This window comes from Bufo bufo, chromosome 9 (assembly GCF_905171765.1).
Source record: "Bufo bufo chromosome 9, aBufBuf1.1, whole genome shotgun sequence".
NCBI classification, from domain to species: Eukaryota; Metazoa; Chordata; class Amphibia; order Anura; family Bufonidae; genus Bufo; species Bufo bufo.
The window spans coordinates 196,875,023-196,897,465 of record NC_053397.1 but is presented as its reverse complement, the minus strand read 5'-3'; the positions used below and the strand labels follow the sequence as shown (position 1 = coordinate 196,897,465).

The 22,443-nt window shown below is 45.6% G+C and overlaps 1 protein-coding gene across 2 annotated transcripts; it reads right to left on the bottom strand.

Moving 5' to 3' along the window:
* Window positions 1–453: 453 nt before the first annotated feature.
* LRRC42 (leucine rich repeat containing 42) lies at window positions 454–22,442 on the bottom strand. 2 transcript variants are annotated; one of them, XM_040407864.1, is made up of 8 exons: window positions 22,355–22,442; window positions 20,601–21,052; window positions 20,172–20,303; window positions 12,109–12,227; window positions 11,277–11,365; window positions 8,531–8,644; window positions 6,786–6,870; window positions 454–1,155 (listed from the first exon to the last, which is right to left on the bottom strand). In XM_040407864.1, exons 2-8 carry the CDS (start codon window positions 21,050–21,052, stop codon window positions 896–898), a joined length of 1,251 nt encoding a protein of 416 aa, XP_040263798.1. In that variant the 5' UTR covers window positions 22,355–22,442; the 3' UTR covers window positions 454–895. The 2 variants fall into 2 exon arrangements, with proteins under 2 accessions (XP_040263798.1, XP_040263797.1); XM_040407863.1 differs by having other exon boundaries at window positions 22,368–22,438.
* Between the last annotated feature and the right edge of the window lies 1 nt (window position 22,443).

The following is a 22,443-nucleotide window of genomic DNA, read 5'->3' as shown; positions in this document are numbered from 1 at the left end:
AGGTAGATTTGCCATTTGGCTCTATGGAGCAGACACTTAGGCGCCTTTCACACGGGCGAGTATTCCGTGCGGGTGCAACGTGTGAGGTGAACGCATTGCACCTGCACTGAATCCTGACCCATTCATTTCAATGGGGCTGTTCACATGACCGATGTTTTTCACGCATCACTTGTGCGTTGCGTGAAAATCGCAGCATGTTCTATATTCTGCGTTTTTCACGCAACGCAGGCCCCATAGAAATGAATGGGGCTGCGTGAAAATCGCATCACATCCGCAAGCAAGTGCGGATGCGGTGCGATTTTCACGCATGGTTGCTAAGGAGACGAGGGATGTATGACCCGGGACCCCATTTACTTTATTATTTTCCATTATAACATGGCATTGCACTCGCGCGGAAAAAACAGAACGCAATCGCAGTCAAAACTGACTGAAATTGCGTGCGCACTCGCACGATTTTTCCACAATGCACCCTGAACGCATCCGGCCCTCACCCGCGACGCCCGTGTGAAGGGGGCCTTAAGAGTAGAATTTTTTTTCACATCTTGTCAGAAGGTGACAACCTCCTGATTTCAAGAAAACAAAAATCTAAGTAAAATAGAGAAAACATACATATGAGCTTTATCCAACTCCGTCGATACAGTAAAGCCTATGAGGTGCACATTCATTCAAGTCCGTCCTGTAAATCTGAATAAATAGCAGTGGCTTAACATGTCTCAAAGTGCAAATGTTCTATCCAGACTTCAGAAATAGAAGAATATATGATTAACTACTGTTATGTCTGCAACCGGAGGCTCACCAGACTGAAACAACATACTGAGAGTTGTAGTTCCAGGATGCAGTAGCTCCACTGCCACAAGTACTCCGGTCTCCAGGCCAGTGGTGTGGATTAGACGGCTCAGTAAGAGTTCAGTAAATCCCAGTCCTCTGTTGTAAGAGTCACGCGTGACTTTTTTGCCGGCTGAGAGGAAGCCGTGTCTTCCAGATGCTTTTCTTCCTTAGCCCTTTTCACAGGATAATGTCCTGAGTAAGGTACAGCCGGGGCAGGATTCTTTACCCCCTCGGGTCTGTAGAACTGTAGATGCTTTGTGGTGGCAGCAGGTGAATCATTTAAGATTGGCATCTCCGCATCATCACGATTTACCTTATCTTTTCCATCTATAAAAGCAACCCATTATTTTAGACATACACTACATGTTTTTTTCACCAGCTTATTCTGATTCCATTCACACAGCCAGTTAAAGGGGTTGTCCAAGTTTTGAAAAAATAAAAAAAACGAGATTTTTGTGAAACTCACCTGTAAAATCTCTTTCTCGCGGGGTTCATTGGGGGACACAGGACCGTGGGTATAGCTTGCTGCTGCCACTAGGAGGCGACACTAGGCTGAAAAGTGATAACTCCTCCCCTGCAGGCTATACCCCCTCCAGCCTGGAGAGAGCATATCAGTTTGTGCCCAAGCAATAGGAGTAGGAGAAAATAACCATACGGTAAACAACCAACAACTGACCAACGCCAGTCGGATCAAACCAGAACTGGGGCCATACTGGCTCCACAACCGCCAACAATCACAGCAAAATAAATTACTGGGTGGGAGCTGTGTCCCCCAATGAACCCCGCGAGAAAGAGATTTTACAGGTGAGTTTCACAAAAATCTCGTTTTCTCGCTGGTATCATTGGGGGACACAGGACCGTGGGACGTCCTAAAGCAGTCCACGGGGAGGGAAAAAAATCACATGCCCATGGAGAAAAAACGCCCTCGAGGATGCGTAACTCACTGCCGCCTGCAAGAATTTGCTTTCTGGAACAGTATCCGCCGGTGCCTAGGAAGGCACCCGGTAAGACTTGACGAACGTGTGCCCGGAAGACCAAGATACTGCCTTCCACACTGGAAACTACTGCATGAAGGAGATGGACCCGAGAAGCGCCGACCGCTGGTCGGGTGAGCCAAGACTCAGCTGGGCGTTGCCTACCCGAGGGCGGAATGCCCGAGCAACTGTTGAACAGATCTATCTGAAAAACATCCTTTGGAAGCCGTCCCTTGACAAGGACCCCAGGATAAGAATTGGTAGAAGTCCGTAGGGCTGTAAGCGCTAGACAAGGACAAGCAAGCTCAGAGGCCAAATCACATGGCTGATGGAGAGCTCGGTCCGTGTACTACTAGGGAGAAAGAAGAGAAAACCATGTCTGTGAGGCGTGGAAAAGCGACCACCTTCTGCGAAAAAAGAGGATCCTGGACGGAACACTGCCCTGTGTTCATACACAAAGAAAAAAGTACGTACAAGAAGGCGTATCAATTCAGAGAAAAAAATAAAAATTAAAAATAACGCCACCAAACAGCTGGCTCCTGGCCGCAGCTGTGGAAGCAGAACTAAAAAGGCCAAGTCCGTAGGATTCACCTCTGGTCCAGAGAACGCCCCCTAGGGAGCGGAATATTGGAGACCAACGCCCTTATAGCCATAGAGGCTGGTGGTGAGATTTCTAGTGAGAGAAGCTGCCTGAGAATCACTATGAAAAACGCCTGAGCCAGGCGTGCCCCACTGCAGGCCAAAGTATCAATACCACACAGGAAAAGTAAAGCCAATGTGAGCACCGCCAGTGATGGGAAGCCCCGTCAGTGACCATATTACAACAAAGCGGCAACGCTGCCTGGAAGGGCAGATGAGTGGAACAAAGATGAGAGAAATACTCTTGCCGGGTGAAGTTCGACTACGACGTCCAACGTCTTCGCCATACCCGAGGAACCCTGGGCCAGTGAAAAAAATAGAGATGGGCTTCCAGAGTCGTACAACCCATGGCAACTGGTCAGCTAGACAGGAGGATAAGGAGATCAGTTATCCACCATGAGGGGAGACCGGAAAGGAACGTGTGATCCGTACCAGGGACGAAACCCCTACTAGCGGGGGACGTCGTAACAGACACCCGCCCTACCCGTCTTGGGAAAGCTCCCAGTCCACCCCTGGAATGAGCAGTGAAAGAACAACCACCATTGGCTTGAGGTGATATCACTGACATCTGAAGAGAGGTAGCACCAATGGCGTTACGGTATGACTACTAGAATCCAGGTCCCGCTTGGAACGGCAATCTAGTGTTGACGAGTGCCGTAGGGACCGATCTACCCAGTAGAACGCACTCAAAAGGTAGGTGCTGATCAGCCATGGTAACTACACCATCGCCACACCCGAGCCGACGACAGAAGGACAATAGTTAATAATAATAATGAAGAAAGACCGGCACTCACTGTAGTCTTCAACCAAAGATGATGTCTTTATTGGTCACATACAATACTCTGTGACGCTTTTCGGCTCACATCAAGAGCCTTTCTCAAACATATGGATATGGATTGGATGTGGCAGAAGGACAACAGTTGTCAGAGCCACGGACCCTTATTGGTAGTAAACCAGAAAGAGGCCAGAACTAAAGCCCATTCCCATGTGAGACTGGAGCTCTACAGCGTCTAGTGGTGATGCGATACTCCGCCTGAAGGGGAGGCCCTACAAGGGAAGCCCCAAGAGTAATGCTCACGCCATACTCCAGCCGAGGAGTAGGCCACACCGTAGAGGTCACCGATTCTCGTGTTAGAGGAATCCGTTGCCTGACGAAAGAACTGTGCAGAATGAACCTCAGCATGTAGTGGTGACTCAAACACCCCTCGTGCGGTAGGGTCTACCGCATGCTCCGCCAGCATGGACATGAGGGGAAGGCCTGAGGACATCCAGTTCTGGTATCAAGCTGGCCCAGTTAGTAGAGCTAACCTTAAATCCTCCACCTGACAAGGGCACTGAACAGGAGCAACTGGCGAATTAGTACCAGGGTAGAACCCCTACCTGAGGGGGGCTGTCTCGCTACAGCGATTAGGAGCATCTAGCCCTAGCGTGAAGACTACCCTGCGAAGGAGAAGCCGTTTGAACGGTGGAGGCTCATGGGAATGGAGAGTCTCTAGGACACATAAGGCTGGGTGACTCCCCTGAGAACACAAAGGCCGACATTCTTGTGTCTCCAATAAGTGCATGAAGAAAAGAGGGATACAATATGGGAGTATCCATAGTATCCAGTGGCAGTATCCATATGCCACTAAATGGAGAATATCAGGCACCAGAGGTAGTGACTGTTGCCACGGACCACCTGTGAAGGAAACCAAGGCATCTAGAGTCGTGGCGTAGCTGAAATACAGCATGCAAAGATGCATAGTGATTCCCCCGTTACTGGATCGTTCGTAGAGGGTAATGCCATAGAAAGTATGTGATGGCAAATAGGAGATGGATAGCAACCAACGGAAGCGCAAACCCCCGGTTAGGGAAGGGGGTAGCGTGATAGTCAGAACCGCAATCTACGGAAGTGTAAGTACCCACTCAATGGAGGGGGAAAAAATCTACGGCAAGCACTGCGCTCAGTGGCAGTGCAAACGCTTTACCTATGATCGGGAGTAACATGTCCAGTAAGTACTGTAACCCGAGGTAGAGTAAACACATCACCCATCGAAGGGGGTAACGCACCTAGCAGGCACTTGCATATGACGAGTTCTGTACTCTGGGAAGTGCCATCATCCCACCCCAGAAAGGGTGTAATGCGTACGTAAATACTGCGACAGCAGTGAGAATGCCATAATGCCACCTATACAAAAGGTTAATGTATGCTGACGATACTGAGCCCAGTGGAACTTCAATTCCGCCACTCACAGAACGAGGGGCACCTATGGCTGGCATTGAGACCAATGCTAGTGTGGTCAGTCCACCTCAGGAAGAGGGTAAAACCCAAATTAAGCACTGTATCTAGTAGAAGTGTAAATAGTGCCTAAGGAAGGGGTTAATGCATACACCAGACCGGTTAGCAGGGACGTAATCTTGGAAAAATAATCCGGATTCATGTCAGAGTCCGAATAACTGTCCTGCTTTGGCCCGCTCGTGCGCAGTTCCACCTCTCAGCCTCTAGCCCATCGCTGTTGTAGGCTGTGGCGGTGTTGATATAAGAACCAAACTACCCCGGAGGTGGAATGGAACTAAAGGTCTGCTTACCGATTGCGCAGACGGTGCTCTATTAACCAACGACCCAGGAGGGTGGATTGGGAACTTCCAGAGGTCCTCCGCTGAGTTACGCAGGAGGAGAAACTCAAACAGACGCCCCCGGGGGGTGAATGGGAAGTTTCAGTAAAACTCACCTGTCTTCATCTGTGTTCTTCACCCTTAGCCTTGTACCAGCAGGGCCACCCCACGACCACTGGCACCAGGCAACAGGGGTCCATGTAGAGAAGGGCTGGAGAGGAGGTGGCCCTCTTGCTGGCGGGAAGCAGGGGAGCGAGGCTGCCCTGGTCCGCTTTGTCTTCTTGGGGGAGGCAGGGCGGTGGAACAGGCAACACCGGCCAGCCTCCCAGGGAGACAGAGACGCATGCGAATCTGTGCCCCTTAACCTAAAAATAAAATAAAATAAAAACAAATTGTAAAAGAGCCCCCCTGCTAAGCAGGGAGGTCTGCCTCCTACGACACTAAGCTAAAAACTGATATGCTCTCTCCAGGCTGGAGGGGGTATAGCCTGCAGGGGAGGAGTTATCACTTTTCAGCCTAGTGTCGCCTCCTAGTGGCAGCAGCAAGCTATACCCACGGTCCTGTGTCCCCCAATGATACCAGCGAGAAATATATATATAGCACTGTAAATCTGATGGGCAGCAATATATAAATAAGCTAATAATAATTATATTTTCTCATTTCCCTGGTTCTCTTCTGGCCCTTTTGTTTACCTGCAATAAGAACAATCTCTGCCCCTGCCCCTGCTCTGCAAAGGGAGTGAATACAAGAGCTGCCCTGAGTGACATGTCAGCCTGCTGGGATACTCAGCAGCATGTTGTACGTGTAGGACTACAAGTCCCAGCTGTATAATGACACTGCTGATACACACAGGATCTTCCCCCTACCTGTTCTTGTGCGATGCACTGCAGAACCCCTCTAGTCTGTCAGCTCCTGTGCCCAGCATTTGTCTCCTTACTGCCTGCAGATACTCAGTAAAGCCTTTAGCCCTGAGTCTGTGCTACTGAAGGGGTTAAAGTTTTTTTTCTGAAGTATCCAGGGAGAGAGAAGATGGCAGTGCAGAGGGGCGCAGCCAGACACACATCTGCTCCCTCAGGCTTGTGCACGAATCATCATCAGAGCAGGGAGAGGAGCTGACACCACAGGTCATGTGACCCTCAGTGAAATCTGAGAAAGCAGCAACTGGAGATAAAGTAAGTGCATGGTAAAGCCTCTACATTTGATTAGTTAGAAACATACAAAGAACAAAAAAATAACTCGGAGAACCCCTTTAAAAGGGATAAAATTATGGCTGCCTGTAGACAACACTAGGGTGAGCTACTGCATACAGATTTATTACTGAGTTCAATACCAGCTGATCATGCTGTAACACCTAGAGGCTCTGCTCTTTCTGCAGCTGCAGCGTCCTCTCCAGTTTGATGGACAGGGTCAGATATTAAAAACATCATCATGTCAGGCCCTGTCCATCAAAGTGCAGAGGGCGCAGCAGTTACAGAGAAAACAGCGTCTCTAGGAGTAAAAGCAATGCCTCCGTTGCTCCTAGAGGCTTTTTTATACATATTAATACATAATTTTTCTCAGTAATGCGGACACATATGAACATGGGACCAACACAGATGCCTTCAGCTGCCAAGCGCACATGTAACAGGTCAGCCGGTGTCATAGGTACAAATCTGCTGACAAATGCTCTTTATCTATGTATGTGTTTACAGATGTCCAATCTACCTGAATTTCACTACATCTAGATTGCTATCTTTTTAATATACTCACAGAATTGCTGAGCTGCTGTTCTGGATGCTGTGATTTTCTTTGATTTAATGGCAGACACTACCAACTGATCCCACTGACAAAAAAGCTGGAAATGCAAAAAAAATTAATAAATAAATTAAAGTGGATCCTACAAGTCAATCAAGCTCATCTGGCAGAAGATAATTCACTGGTCACTTAACTGCTTTAAGTTTATAATCATTGTTTCCTAGCTGTGGAGGATATCATCTGAATGCGCACTGACTTTCACCTGTGCAGCCAATCAGAGCTGCAGTATAAAGCATGGAGGAGGCACGGAACAGTGGCCCAAGACTCTGTACGACAGGAGGTGTGTGTTTCAGACTACACTTTATTTGCAGACTACTGTGCAGGTAAACTGTAGTTGCTGATTATAGCTGTTCCCTAATGGAGCCAAGTGGAACACAGTCAACACTAAATGAAACAGATGGCAGGTAATCATCGGTGGGTGACGTTGGGGGCTTTTTAGTCATGTGAGGGGAGTCTGCTCCTTCATCCCATAAGAAATAGTACACAGAGAGTCCTTTACACCTCCGCCAGGCAGGTACACGTCAGTATACCTTTTTCTCACTGTATACTTTGAGGCCTGCAGATTAGGTAGAGCATAGCCCCATTACGTTATGTGAATAAGGGAAATTTGTTAGCTAGTGGTTAGTTTAGGTATATTAGACTTATCGTATGTGACTTTAAAAAAAAACAAAAAACAACAACACTGCAAATAATCAAATAATGGTGCAATCTCACTCCGTTGGGGGGTGGATTAAAACTGGAGTAACGCCTTTATAAAAAAGGGTTATTTTTAAAATATGCCAAATTTAGCAAATAACGTGCAATGTATGATAAATTAGGCCGATGCCAACTCAAGCAAAGCGGGCATCAAAAATTCCCTTCATGATAAGGCCTCATGCACACGAATGTATTTTCATTCCGTGTCCGCTCTGTTTTTTTTGCGGACTGTATGCGGAAACATTAATTTCAACGGGTCCGTAAAAAAAAAAAAAACGGAAGGTACTCCGTGTGCATTCTGTATGTCCGTATTTCCGTTCTGCAAAAAAATTGAACATGTCCTATTATGGTCTGCACTACGGACAAGGAGAGTACTGTTCTGTTAGGGGCCAGCTGTTCTATTCCGCAAAATACAGTATTTTTGCAGATCCGTTTTTTGTGGACCACAAAATACATACAGTCGTGTGCATGAGGCCTAAATCTCACTGTAACATCGGGCTGCCGAGATCTATTGTTTAGGCTACATTCACACGACCGTGTTTTGTGGTCCGCAAAAAAAAAACACAACGGATGACGTTCCGTATAGTATCCACTTTTTTTGCGGATCCATTGTAACCATTCATATCCTTGTCAGCAAAACGGACAAGAATAGAAAATGTTCTATCTTTTTTGCGGGGCTACGGAACAGACATACGGATGCGGATAGCACACGGTGTGCCATCCGCATTTTTTGCAGACCCATTGAAATTAATGGGTCAGCATCCTATCCGCAAAAAAAAAAAAAACTGAACGGACACGGAAACGAAATACGTTCGTGTGAATGTAGCCTTATACTGTACATTCGATTCCAACCCCTGTACAGAGAGGATACGTCTCCTGTGCTACAAGGTGCTATCTGTTTTCTCCGTTTTTATTGCGCTTGGTTGTTATTAGCCAAGTAAACAGAGTCACAATGTACACAGGAGAGCGGTCAGAAAAGAACAGCAGGCTTTGCGCACAGATACCTGCTCGGCCCAGCCTTGAGTCTTGCAGTCCTCATGATCAAACTGGGTTAAGGGTTTCTTGGAATGAAGCAGGCCCGTTCTTGTCTGTATTTTTTTACAGGTCTCAGCAGGATCCTAAAAGGAACCAAAACACAGAGATAGGGGAGATATGCAGCTTTTCTGACTGCACATAAAGGATCATCTGTAGTGACAACACATTACAACCCAGTTCACTTGACCTAGTCAGTGTAAAGGGGCACAAAGTAAAAGTTGGTCTATCTGGCCAGTATCTAAATTAAAAGGATTTTCAGAGATTTCAGAATATCGAGGTCACCACATAGCAGAGCTGAGTGCGGGATATTGAGGGACACAGCAGAGATGAGTGCGGGATATTGGTGTCTCTCAATATCCCGCACTCAGCTCTGCTATGTGGTGACCTCGATATTCTGCACTCAGCTCTGCGGTAAGGATGAACTGCTCCTGATGATTTGGGTAGGAGATCTGAGATCTGATGGAACATTTTGCGCTGGAAAATCTACCTACCCCTAAGTGCGCACGCGAGGTGTACGGTTTCGCGCATGATACCTGTTACCTTTCATACACGGTATGTGACCTTGCCTTTTTTGGACCGCATGTTTGATGTTACCAGTTGCGGTTCTTTGCCTCTTGAACCAACTTTGGTCATGTTGTTTGCTCATTATCTCCTGCAGCTTGCACATGCACTTTACTGTTTGCTGTATTTGGCTAAACAGATATAATTATACATTCAAAAGATCCACATTAGAGTGTTGATATTTTTTCTTTTTTACCTACAAAATATAGCATGCACTTGCACTTTATATTTGATGCTATTACTTGCACTCTTACCAACAGTGGATATTCTTTTCAATGTGTATGTTATATAGGAGCTCCCTTATTTATAGGCGCTTACATTTTAGGTCACTTAACTCATACTTTGTTGTACTTGATAAACTCTCCCCGGATTGTACTGCACTTTTTGCATTTGTTTGTCATCTCTTTATACATGTTTTTAACTATATACTCAATAAAATAATATTTTTTAGCTTAGTAGTTCTCAGTGTCTCTTTATAGGTTATTTAATGCTACTGGAAGCATAGGATCCAGTGGTAGAGCAACTACGCCGCCTCTGGAAGGAGGGTAATGCTACCGGATGTACGGTATCCAGTGGTGGTGTAAATATTCCGCCCATGGAAAGAGGGCAATGCTACCGGACGTATAGGAACCAACGGGATGTAAACACTCCGCCGATAGAAGATTACTCTGCCCATGGAAAGAGGATAATGCTACGGGCCGTACAGTACCCAGTAGAAGGACAATTACTCCGCCTAAGGAAAAAGGGCAATGCTACAGGCCGTAAAGAACCCAGTGGGGGTGCAATTACTCCTCCTACAGAAAGCGGGTAATGGCAGGGGCTGTACAGTATCCAGTGGTAGTGCTATTACGCTGCCTATGGAAGGAGGATAATGCAATGGGCTGTACAGTATCCCGTGGTAGAGCAAGTACTCCACCCATGGAAGGAAGGTAATGCTACAGGCTGTACGGTATCCAGTGGTAGTGCTATTACTCCGCCTATGGAAGGAGGTAAATGCTACAGGATGTACGGTATCCAGTGGTGAGCTCACATATTCCACCTAAGGAGGGAAGGGAATGTGACAGGACTCATGGAATTCAGTGGTAGTGTAACTACTCCGCCTATAGAAGGAGGGTGAGCTACAGGGAGTGCGTTATCCAGCGGTAGTGCCAGGATTCAGCTTACGCTATAGGACGTATGTATCCAGCGGTAGGGTGAACAAATTCTGCCTACAGAATGGCGTGGGAACTAGGTTCAGAAGGACCAGATAGCTCCAAGGGTTAATAATATATAAATATATAGATGTTTTTTTACATACAGCTCAATTCTAACAAAACAGAGCTAGGGGAACAGAACCCACATCCGTCTGTACTAATGACCAGCACTGTAAGCCTCATCAGAGAGCCCATTAAGCACTTTCCTCAGCACAGTTGTCACGGTCCTTCCCATGACAGAGGTGAGAAGATCTGAGAGACTGGCGGCACATGAGGGTATCCTACAGTCTCTCTGTTTTCTTCTTGCACTGTTGTTGTGTGGTAATGACCACACCTCTTGGCAGCTTGTGGTCATTACTGAGGCTCTATTTAGTTCTGACTCACACTGCTTACCATGCGGTTGATATTTCCCCCCTCAAGTGTGGGAAAAACAGGTGGTGAAAGCCCATCTGCAGCCCTGCAGAAAAAATGTCTGCCTCCTACGGACACTAAGCTAAAACAGATTAGCTCAGTGTCTGCAGGAGGCACATATGCAAACTGTTGTAATTCCTACACCGTTCACCTGATTTGGATGTAAATACCCTCAAATTAAAGCTGACAGTCTGCAGTTAAAACACATCTTGTTCGTTTCATTTCAAATCCATTGTGGTGGTGTATAGAGCCAAAAATGTTAGAATTGTGTCGATGTCTCAAGATTTATGGACCTGACTGTAGCTGAGAGGAGGAGCTAAAACTTTTTTTTTGCTTAGTGTCGCCTCCTAGTGGCAGCAGCTATACCCAAGGAACTCAGTGAGAAAGGGTCTTTATGGAAGTATGTTCTGGTGTACTAATCTTTGAGGAGGATGGATCCCGTTACTAGGCAAACTTTCATCCCATTTGCCCAGAACAGGGCACTCCTCTAAGGCTAGATGGTGGTGGGTGCCTCTAACAGGCTTATGACGTCAGCTTGGGAATATTTTACCTGCACACCTGCATCAGAAATATCCAGGTATCGAAGCTGTTTGAATACAAGCAGGAAGGTCACCCCCGTCTCTGTGATCTCTGGATTACCTACAAGAGAGATAGTAAAAAGTTCAGAGACGGACAAGTAGTTTCTGTTGAAATTCTAAATGTGCAGTTCTTCACAGCTGCTGCTGACATGGCCGAACCTCTCCTTAGTTACATTACTGCACATGGATTTACAGTTTCCTTATATTTCACCACACGTGCAATGCACGTGTAGGAGCTATGGAAGAGTGCATGGTAGAGAAGCAACATGTACTCCTAAAGACTGTCTGCAAAATGTAACTTCCAACCTTCTGTACCTCCAGCTTTCATGGCTTTCTGCCACAGGGTATCGTTCTAGCACTGGATCATCCAGAACACAGCAAGGATGAATGAAGGACCATGAGTTATTACACACTGTTCATATGTACGGTATAGTTGATGGTTGTGGCTTCTGCCTTGCTACTGACTGACCCTTTATTCTTTTACATTGGAGACCGCCATTTACTGTTCCATACTCACCTCATCGATTCCCTGACACTCCCGTCCCAATGCTTCACAGTCCCCGGCCGGTCTCTGCATCCTGGTTCTTCTTGACACACAGGAGATGACCGTTCAGCCATTCACTACTTGCAGTGATTTGCTGAGTGGTCATTTCCTTTGTGTGTCGAGAGGGACCAGGAATAAAGCCGCTGGGGGACCAGGAAATACAATAACATACAAAAATATGATTGAACCAGAAATAAACCAATTCTAAAATATTAAACTTTTTTCCGCCTGAATTTAGACAGTACAAACAAATGACTTACATGACATGTCCAGAAGTGACAGATTCCCAAGGCCTCTCTGCAGCACTCGGACAGGAGCCGTCATCTTCCTGACCCCAATATCAGACAGACAATTATCCTTTAGGTAGAGCTCTCTCAGGCTGTGAAGACAGAAACATGGGAGATGATAACATAACAAGTTAAGCCAGTTATACAGAGTCATAAACCTACAGCTTGTTAACCATGCAAATGAATTTACGACTGTTAACGACAATTGCTATGGTTATGAAAAAAAAAACATGGCTGCAACAAGAACTCCAGTCAATATACTCTTCTAAGGGCTCTTTCACACCTGCGTTCTTTTCTTCCGGCATAGAGTTCCGTCGTCGGGGCTCTATGCCGGAAGAATCCTGATCAGTTTTATCCTAATGCATTCTGAATGGAGAGAAATCCGTTCAGGATGCATCAGGATGTCTTCAGTTCCGGACCGGAACATTTTTTGGCCGGAGAAAATACAGCAGCATGCTGCGCTTTTTGCTCCGGCCAAAAATCCTGAAGACTTGCCGCAAGGCCGGATCCGGAATTAATGCCCATTGAAAGGCATTGATCCGGATCCGGCCTTAAGCTAAACGTCGTTTCGGCGCATTACCGGATCAGACGTTTAGCTTTTTCTGAATGGTTACCATGGCTGACGGGACGCTAAAGTCCTGGCAGCCAATGGTAAGTGTAGTGGGGAGCAGCATACTTACCGTCCGTGCGGCTCCCCGGGCGCTCCAGAGTGACGTCAGGGCGCCCAAAGCGCATGGATCATATGATCGCATGGAGCACGTCATCCATGCGCATGGGGCGCTCTGACGTCATTCTGGAGCGCCCCGGGAGCCGCACGGACTGTGTAAGTATACCACTCCCCCGCTCCTGCTATGGCAACCAGGACTTTAATAGCGTCCTGGCTGCCATAGTAACACTGAACGCATTTTGAAAACGGATCCGGTTTCAAATGCTTTCAGTTCACCGGCGTGTAATTCCGGCAAGTGGAGTACACGCCGTATCCAGACAACGCAAGTGTGAAAGAGGCCTAAGAGGTCAGAGATGAGTCTCTGTGATCTTGGATCACCAATGCATTCTATTTAGCGCTTAGATTCCTTTGGTATTACCCAGAGAATCCTGACTTAAAGGGTAACTGTCATGTTTTCATCACAAAAATCAATTTTACCATATGTTACTGCTGCAGCAGCATTATGCATAAAGCAATCTTTAGTTTCTTCACATACCACTGTTTTCCTTGGCTTTTTCCCTTAGTTTTGGCTGTAAAAACATTTACAATATGAGGACCTTCTCAAGATGGTTCCTCTGCCAGTTCTCTGAGGCCAAAACTGCTTTCCCTGACTTCCCATACACACTTGCTGTAGCCATCAGCTCCCTACCAGCCAATCAGATTGGATTACTGAGAGACACGCCTTCTCACTCTGAAGCCTAATGCAGGCATGCAGTGTGGAGGACCGCCCCTCCGTCTTCCTGTCTTCTTAGCCGGAGACAGACAAGCCATAGCAACTGTCTTTTAAGGGAGCAGTGGAAAGGGACAGAGGACATTAATGAAAGCTGTTATTATAAGGTAATTACAGATCTTTTGGCAATCATTGACAGACTAAGTCAGGTATACATGCCTAGCTCTAATAAACTAGCAAATAAAAAAAAACATATGACAGTTACACTTTAAAAGGGGTTGTCTCGCTTCACCAAATGGCATTTATCATGTTGACAAAGTTAATACAAGGCACTTACTAATGTATTGTGATTGTCCATATTGCTTCCTTTGCTGGCTGGATTCATTTTTCCACCACATTATACACTGCTCGTTTCCAGGGTTATGACCACCCTGCAATCCAGAAGCAGTGGCCGTGCTTAAACGCTATAGGAAAAAACGCCGGCCTCTCTGGTGGCCGGGACTGCAGGAGAGCGCACAGACCCCTGCTTTTTGCCATAGTGTGCAAGCACGACTACCGCTGCTGGATTTACCCCTGAAGACGAGCAGTGTATAATGTGATGAAAAAATGAATCCAGCCAGATAAGGAGGCAATATGGACAAATTAGTAAGTGCCTTGTATTAACTTTATCTACAAGATAAATGCCATTTGCTGAAGTGAGACAAACCCTTTAATGTTATGTCATATTTCCAGTAAGGGAATTCTCTAAGCAATGCCAAAGGGGTTATAAGCTCTTTCAGCCACGGTTTCACATGGCTGTCATATGATGATATTAAAGCCATTCATATATCAGATGTAATGCTCAGATCCCCAGCAGGTCTAATAGATTGAACTTTGACTGCCATACTGATCTACAGTTCAGAGCTGAACCCGGACATCCCTCCATTTTCACCCCGGCAGCCCCCTGATATGAGCATCGGAGCAGTTCATGCTCCGATGCTCTCCTTTGCCCTGCGCTAAATTGCGCAGTGCAAAGGCATTTTTAGGAGTTCCGGTGACGTACCGGGGCTCTCCATGGGGCAGACAGGAACCCCGGTGACATCACCGGCACTGATGGGCGGGATTTAGCTCTGCCCTAGCCAGTAAAACGGCTAGGGCACAGCTAAAGCCCGCCCCTCAGAGCCGGTGACGTCACCGAACACACTGCCGGGCGGAAGTTACCGCCCGGCAGTGTGTTATTGTAAACAAAAGAGCCCGTGCCCAGCGCGATTTAGGCTCAGGGAGGCTGCCGGGGTGAAAATAAGGGTATGTCCGGGTTCAGCTCTGAACCCGGACAACTCCTTTAAGTTTGGTTCAGTAGCAATGATGACACTGGAGAGAGGCACCAGGCAGGGATGCCCTTTGTCACCCCTCCTGTTTGCCATTGCTATAGAGCCCCTGGTTTGTATTTTGCGTTCTACGCCACTGATTCGAGGTCTGGAGAGGGGGACGGTGGAGGAAAGAGTCTCGCTATATGCGGACGATATGTTACTATATGTGGGTGATCTGACATCATCAATAGATCCCATTATATCGTTAATCTCAGACTTTGGAAAACAGTCTGGTTTATTAATCAATTGGAAGAAGTCAGTTATTCTTCCGCTGTCCCCTCTTCTGGAATCTCTTTGCTTAGATCAGGCATCCTCAAACTGCGGCCCTCCAGCTGTTGCAAAACTACAACTCCCAGCATGCCCGAACAGCCTACAGGTATCAGCCTACAGCAGGGCATTGTGGGAGTTGTAGTTTTACAACAGCTGGAGGGCCGCAGTTTGAGGATGCCTGGCTTAGATCATGTTAACCTGAAAGTGGTCTCCTCCTTTAAATATCTTGGAGTCACTTTTTCAGTACAGCCCCGATCTTATGTAGCGAATAACCTAGTACCACTAATGGTTAGATTTAAACAGAAAGCGGCCACCTGGCATAAGCTTCCATTGTCAATGATAGGTAGAGGATGTGGATATGGAGGATATGGATGCCGCATATGCTCTACATATTGCATAACTCACCAGTATGGATTCCCATGCATTATTATTATAAGTTACAGAGAATATTTAGATTCTTGTTATGGAAAAATAAAAATAGTAGAATCCGATATGAAACATTACAGCGTGGTAAAGAAGCGGGGGGACTGGCGTTACCTAACCCCTTTATATATTTCTTAGCAGCTCAGTTGCAACACTTTAAGGGCTGGGGGTCCCTGAGAGAGATGGGAAGATGTGGAGAATTGGTGAAGTGGGCATCTGGGGTCTGCCAGCCGATTTTGATTATGAAGAAGGATTTACCTGACTCTTTTACACCCCTCCCAGTAGTAGGATTAATGAGGAGGGTCTGGGGAAAAGTTAGGGAAATTCTGGGTGTTCAGGAACTATTGGACCTGTCTCCTGTTTGGAATAACCCTCATTTAATAGAATTCTCCAAACTGCAGGGATTTTCTGATTGGGAACGTAAAGGACTATGGAATTTAGGTCAACTATATTCACAAGGTATCCTAAAACAATTTGCACAACTTTGCACTGAATATGGCCTAGTGTCTACCCATTTCTATAAATACCTTTTAGTTGGCAGGATAAAGTGCGCCCCCTACAATTTGTATCACATCTCATGTAAAAGGAGCTATTTCGGATGCTTATAATACTTTGCTATATGAGCAGCTGAAAAAATATCCGCTCAAAGTTAAATTGAAGTGGGAGAGGGATGTGGGCCCCGTCTCAGACAGCCAATGGGAAGAAGTCCTTGCACAGATTCCTACTCTAACCCCTAGCGAAGCGGCTAGACTGTCTCCACTCTATATGATACACAGGGTATATAGAACTCCAATCTTCTTATAGAAGGTGGGATATAGATCTGACTCCAAGTGTCCGAAATGTGGGGAAGAAAGGGCCGGATTGCTCCATATTCTGTGGAATTGCAGTGCGCTACAGGGCTATTGGACAGATATAATCAATTTATTAAACAAAATGTATAGCGCTAATTATAAACTGGATCCTAGGTTTTGCTTGCTTGGTATGTTAGATTCGCATAACTTGCCACCAAATGTTACAATCGGAATCAACAGAATCTTATATCAGGCACGCAAAACCCTAGCTGCTAAATGGATACAGCCGCTTCCCGTTTGGTTGTTGGATCTTTATGTTAAGGATCCTGTTTATTGACTATCCTGTTTTGTACAATGAGTATTTTTGCACTGTGTTGAACATAATATATGACACAAGAATTTTGTAAAATGATATTGTTTATTTTTACAAAATAATAATAAAAATGTATCTGATTTAAAAAAAGTTTGGTTCAGTAGAGTCATTGGGGGGAAGGGGATTATGTGTAGCAAATGTACTCTAGTCATCTAAAACCAGACAAAGTGCTTTCACTACTAGGATATACCATCACTATCTGACCCCTAGAATAAAGGAGTCATAGCGCCTTCGTTTTAACCCTGCAAAGCATCACCGCAGCTAGGCTCTGTGTAAAGGAAAAAATCCAAAGGGGCTTGAAAATTCCACATAAAACTATACATGTTAGGCCATGTATCTCCAGCACTTAGTCTATCTCAATTTACTCAAGTCAGCCCACGCAATTCCCTGTCTCCACCTGCTTTATTAGGCTGGGTTCACATACAGTCAGGTCCATAAATATTCGGACATCTACACTATTCTAACATTTTTGGCTCTATACACCACCACAATGGATTTGAAATGAAACAAACAAGATGTGCTTTACCTGCAGACTGTCAGCTTTAATTTGAGGGTATTTACATCCAAATCAGGTGAACGGTGCAGGAATTACAACAGTTTGCATATGTGCCTCCGACTTGTTAAGGGACCAAAAGTAATGGGACAATTGGCTTCTCAGCTGTTCCATGGCCAGGTGTGTGCTATTCCCTCATTATCCCAATTACAATGAGCAGATACAAGGTCCAGAGTTCATTTCCAGTCTGCTATTTGCATTTGGAATCTGTTGCTGTCAACTCTCAAGATGAGATCCAAAGAGCTGTCACTATCAGTGAAGCAAGCCATCATTAGGCAGAAAAAACAAAACAAACCCATCAGAGAGATAGCAAAAACATTAGTCGTGGCCAAAACAACTGTTTGGAACATTCTTAAAAAGAAGGAACGCACCGGTGAGCTCAGCAACACCAAAAGACCCGGAAGACCACGGAAAACAACTGTGGTGGATGACTGAAGAATTCTTTCCCTGGTGAAGAAAACGCCCTTCACAACAGTTGCCCGGATCAAGAACACTCTCCAGGAGGTAGGTGTATGTGTGTCAAAGTCAACAATCAAGAGAAGACTTCACCAGAGTGAATACAGAGGGTTCACCACAAGATGGAAACCATTGGTGAGCCTCAAAAACAGGAAGGCCAGATTAGAGTTTGCCAAACGACATCTAAAAAAGCCTTCACAGTTCTGGAACAACATCCTATGGACAGATGAGACCAAGATCAACTTGTACCAGAGTGATGGGAAGAGAAGAGTATGGAGAAGGAAAAGAACTGCTCATGATCCTAAGCATACCACATCATCAGAGAAGCATGGTGGTGGTAGTGTCATGGCGTGGGCATGTATGGCTGCAAATGGAACTGGTTCTCTTGTATTTATTGATGATGTGACTGCTGACAAAAGCAGCAGGATGAATTCTGAAGTGTTTCGGGCAATATTATCTGCTCATATTCAGCCAAATGCTTCAGAACTCATTGGACGGCGCTTCACAGTGCAGATGGACAATGGCCCAAAGCATACTGCAAAAGCAACCAAAGAGTTTTTTAAGGGAAAGAAGTGGAATGTTATGCAATGGCCAAGTCAATCACCTGACCTGAATCTGATTGAGCATGCATTTCACTTGCTGAAGACAAAACTGAAGGGAAAATGCCCCAAGAACAAGCAGGAACTGAAGACAGTTGCATTAGAGGCCTGACAGAGCATCACCAGGGATGAAACCCAGCGTCTGGTGATGTCTATGCGTTCCAGACTTCAGGCTGTAATTGACTGCAAAGGATTTGCATCCAAGTATTAAAAAGTGAAAGTTTGATTTATGATTATTATTATGTTCCATTACTTTTGGTCCCTTAACAAGTGGGGGGCACATATGCAAACTGTTGTGATTCCTACACCGTTCACCTGATTTGGATGTAAATACCCTCAAATTAAAGCTGACAGTCTGCAGTTACAGCACATCTTTTTCGTTCCATTTAAAATCCATTGTGGTGGTATATAGAGCCAAAAATGTTAGAATTGTGTCCATGTCCCAATATTTATGGACCTGACTGTATGGGCTTTGAGCTCCGGCAGTCTGTTCTGCTGATGGAACAGACTGCTGGAATTCACTGGGGCACATTTAATATAGTGTCTGTGCCCTTCAAGTCTCATTTATTAACTGATTTTGCGCGTGTTTAGGAGGCATTTGTGCTTTGTTCATCTAATTTTTATTCTGAGACTAATTTTGGAGTTGTCTTTGTTTTGTGCCTTTTCTTTTTGCCTGAATTAGAAGAATAAACAGTCTTATTTCTACTCCACTCCTGACCAGGTTTATTTTCCCCATCTGTTTTGAGGGGGAACTTGCACATTTCTTTGCGTTGAAAGAGATAGAGTTGCGACTTTTTTTTTTACAGTCATTTGTGCAAATTTTTTAAGTGCAAACCAATGGGACAAATCTTAGTGAATATGAACCTGTCTTACAAGAAAACAAACACTAAAAGTCAGACTTAGGGCCCCTGCACACGACCGTATGCCGGCCGAGACATACGGTCCGTGAGCGGGCCATATGTCCTGGAGCGGCATTGATCGTGAGCACAGGAATACACAGCATCATAGATTACAATGATACTGTGCACGTCGGGCCGCCCGCGGTGCTATTGTCCCGCATTCATAAGATCATATTTTCAGACTGTGCAGGTACAACCCCAACTTGTTACCACCCCTATGTACCCTTACTGCAGACGGCTAGCAATTCATTCATAACATCTAGAAATAATAAAGGAATGACACGACATAGAGCCATAAGAACAGATGCTCCATAATTGTTATTACATGGGGAATGTATGAAGCTATGAAAACAAAGGTCCTCTTTAATAAATGTGCCTCACTGTATCTTAAATACATGCCAGTTTTCCACTGGGAAAAAAAAAAACACTACACGCAGCATTTTTCGTCCGGCCAAAAGCCAGATGGATTTCATTACAGTGAATGGGGATCTGGCGGTGCATGGTGGTATCTGGCTATGCCTGATACAGTGAACTTCGGCAGTCTGTTCCTCTGCCAGAACAAACTGCCAGAGTTCAAAGCGCATATGTGAACCCAGCCTTAATGAGATGAGAAAGATAACGTCTTTATCATCTACAGTATAGCACATGGCTTATAAAACCTACGCAAGACGAAAAGGTGTACGACTATTATTTATTTCTCATGTTTATATAGCGCCAACTTATTTTGTAGGGCATTACAGACATAACCATCACTCATGGTCCCTAGTGGGGTTTAGGAAGTATGTGTTTGGAGTCTGGGCAGAAACCAGAGTAACCAAAGGAAACACAAACAGGCATGGGGAGAACCTACAAACTCCATGCAGATGTTGTCTTTGGTCATATTTAAACCCAGGACCCAAGAGCTGCAAGGCACCAGTGCTAACCACTGAGCCACCATGATGTCGTACCTGTCCATAGCTTCAGAAGAAAGGTGTCGAAGCAGCTCATGCTCATCCCCCAGTTTACAACATGACAAGTCCAAGCTGTGAAGACCACGAAATGATTTGATCTCCTCCAACTTCTCGGAAACCAATAAGTACCTGTGCAAGACACACAAAAATTATTACACAACCCACTATATAGTTACACAATAAACAACATACATCAGCAGTTCTCCATCATCTTGTGCATGATATTATTTTATTAAACCTATTATTTATCACACTCAAGTACTAATTATGGTACATTCACATATGTACTCCCTGCCAGAGTTTACCAGATTCTACCATTCACTGCCAGATCCGCAACTGTGAACGTAACCTAAATACTGCACAATTCCAGAATCGTATTCACCAGTTTTCCTTGGTGCTTCCCAGCTATAAAATATGAACACGTACTTGCCCCGCAGACACAGTGATGACAGCATCATGTCTTCATAGGCCTCTGTGAATTTGCGAAGGGCTACAAGGCCAGTCTGGGGATGGCAGAACTGCTGCCTGGCGTCAGCGGCTGTGAACAGTCTCTCTGCGACTTGCTCAGGAAACCCAAGCAGGGAGTCAACGTGCTGAATATTATCCGCGATGAGATCGAGAGCCAGGGTGAACAAGGGCTTGGCTTTGTACCGCAGGCTTCCCTGCTCCGTGTATGTAAAAATAAAAGGCTTCTCCTTAGGTTTACAAGTGTCCCCTTGATTCACACGCAGTTCCACCGAAAAACTTTTGGAGAAGAGCCTAACAGGAGGAGTCTTAATCCGGGCACAATGAGATCCTGCCAATACCAGATGACCTTTCTCCCGCACATAGACAGGCCCAATGTCCTCATTTGCCTGATGGTCCGAAAATTGTGACATCTGAATATGAAATGGAACAAAAAAAAAATGAAAGATATTATATAAGATTCACAAATGTCTTACCCCCACACACGCAGCTTTGAAGACCATGTCCGAGCACCGGGGGCGAACTGGCTATTGACCCTGCAGAAAAATTTCTAGGTGAGCTACAGTAATACCCAGGAGGCCACCCAAACCCTCCTCATGGCTGCCACCTAGGTACATAACAATCTGACGTTGGCCAGCGGCCGCAGGTCTACTCCTGAATTCAACTCTATCTCCATTTTCATAGCTATGATTATAAATATTCTTTATTACAGACAAGGTGATAAATGTTGTATTGCAGGTGGTTTCATCCACTGGGACACCCGGTAATTCTGCCACTGTAGTGGGTAATTATTACTAATGCAGTATAGTATTTGTGGCACAGTATCACGGTTCTAGCAGGATGATACAGTTGGGGCACCAATATAGGCAGTAGTGTTGAGCAAACTTGTGTTTCAAGTTTCAAGTTTGGGTTATCTAAGAATTCCGTTATGGATTTCCAGCCTGCTGGAAATATCAAACGCAAATGTGAAACCAGCCTTAGCCCGCCACCTTATATCTGAATTAGAGACAACTGGAGGAGGAGGACAGAACGAGACAGCTGGCACTAGTCATCACAGAAGGGAAGGTATTTAGTGATGCACTATGGTACTTGGCTCTGCTGAGGCAGTATTTTGAGCACCACTGTGGTATTTCTTGGAGTATTTTCTGCTGCACTGTGGTGTTTAGTTCTGCTGGGGCTGTATTTTGTGCTGCACTGTGGTATTTGTTACTGCTGGGGCAGTATTTGTGCTGCACTGTAATATTTGGTTCTACTGGGACAGTATATTGTGCCGCACTGTGGTATTTGGTTCTACTGGAGCAGTATTTTGTGCTGCACTGTAATATTTGGTTCTGCTGGGGCAGTATTTTGTGCTGCACTTTGGTACTCGGTTCTGCTGGGGCAGTATTTTGTGCTGCACTTTGGTACTCTGTTCTGCTGGGACACTATTCTGTGCTGCACTGTGGTATTTGGTTCTGCTGGGGCAGTATTTTGTGCTGCACTGTGGTATTTGGTTCTGCTGGGGCAGTATTTTGTACTGCACTTTGGTACTCGGTTCTGCTGGGACACTATTCTGTGCTGCACTTTGGTACTCGGTTCTGCTGGGACACTATTCTGTGCTGCACTTTGCAAATTTGGACCACTTTAGGTTCCCAGTCTGCCCCTGCCTAGCACTATGGCTCAGTTAGAAGGGTGAGTATTTGTATCCCTCCGCCGCCACTACTGAGCTTACAAACCGCTGTAATTCACCTCTGTCCCCGGTCACACAGCCGTCCGGAACCTTTTAGTCACATGGAACGAACTTTCTTCTCCTTTGCGCGAAGGA

Bases quoted from the DNA above. Each gene is read 5' to 3' on its own strand.
- LRRC42 (XM_040407864.1), bottom strand. From the start codon at position 21,052: ATGTCACAATTTTCGGACCATCAGGCAAATGAGGACATTGGGCCTGTC. The intron at 20,304-20,600 runs GTACGTGTTCAT...TGTCTTGCACAG, and splicing joins TCACTGTGTCTGCGGGGCAA to GTACTTATTGGTTTCCGAGA. The intron at 1,156-6,785 runs GTGAGTATATTA...TTGCTTTTATAG, and splicing joins AACAGCAGCTCAGCAATTCT to ATGGAAAAGATAAGGTAAAT.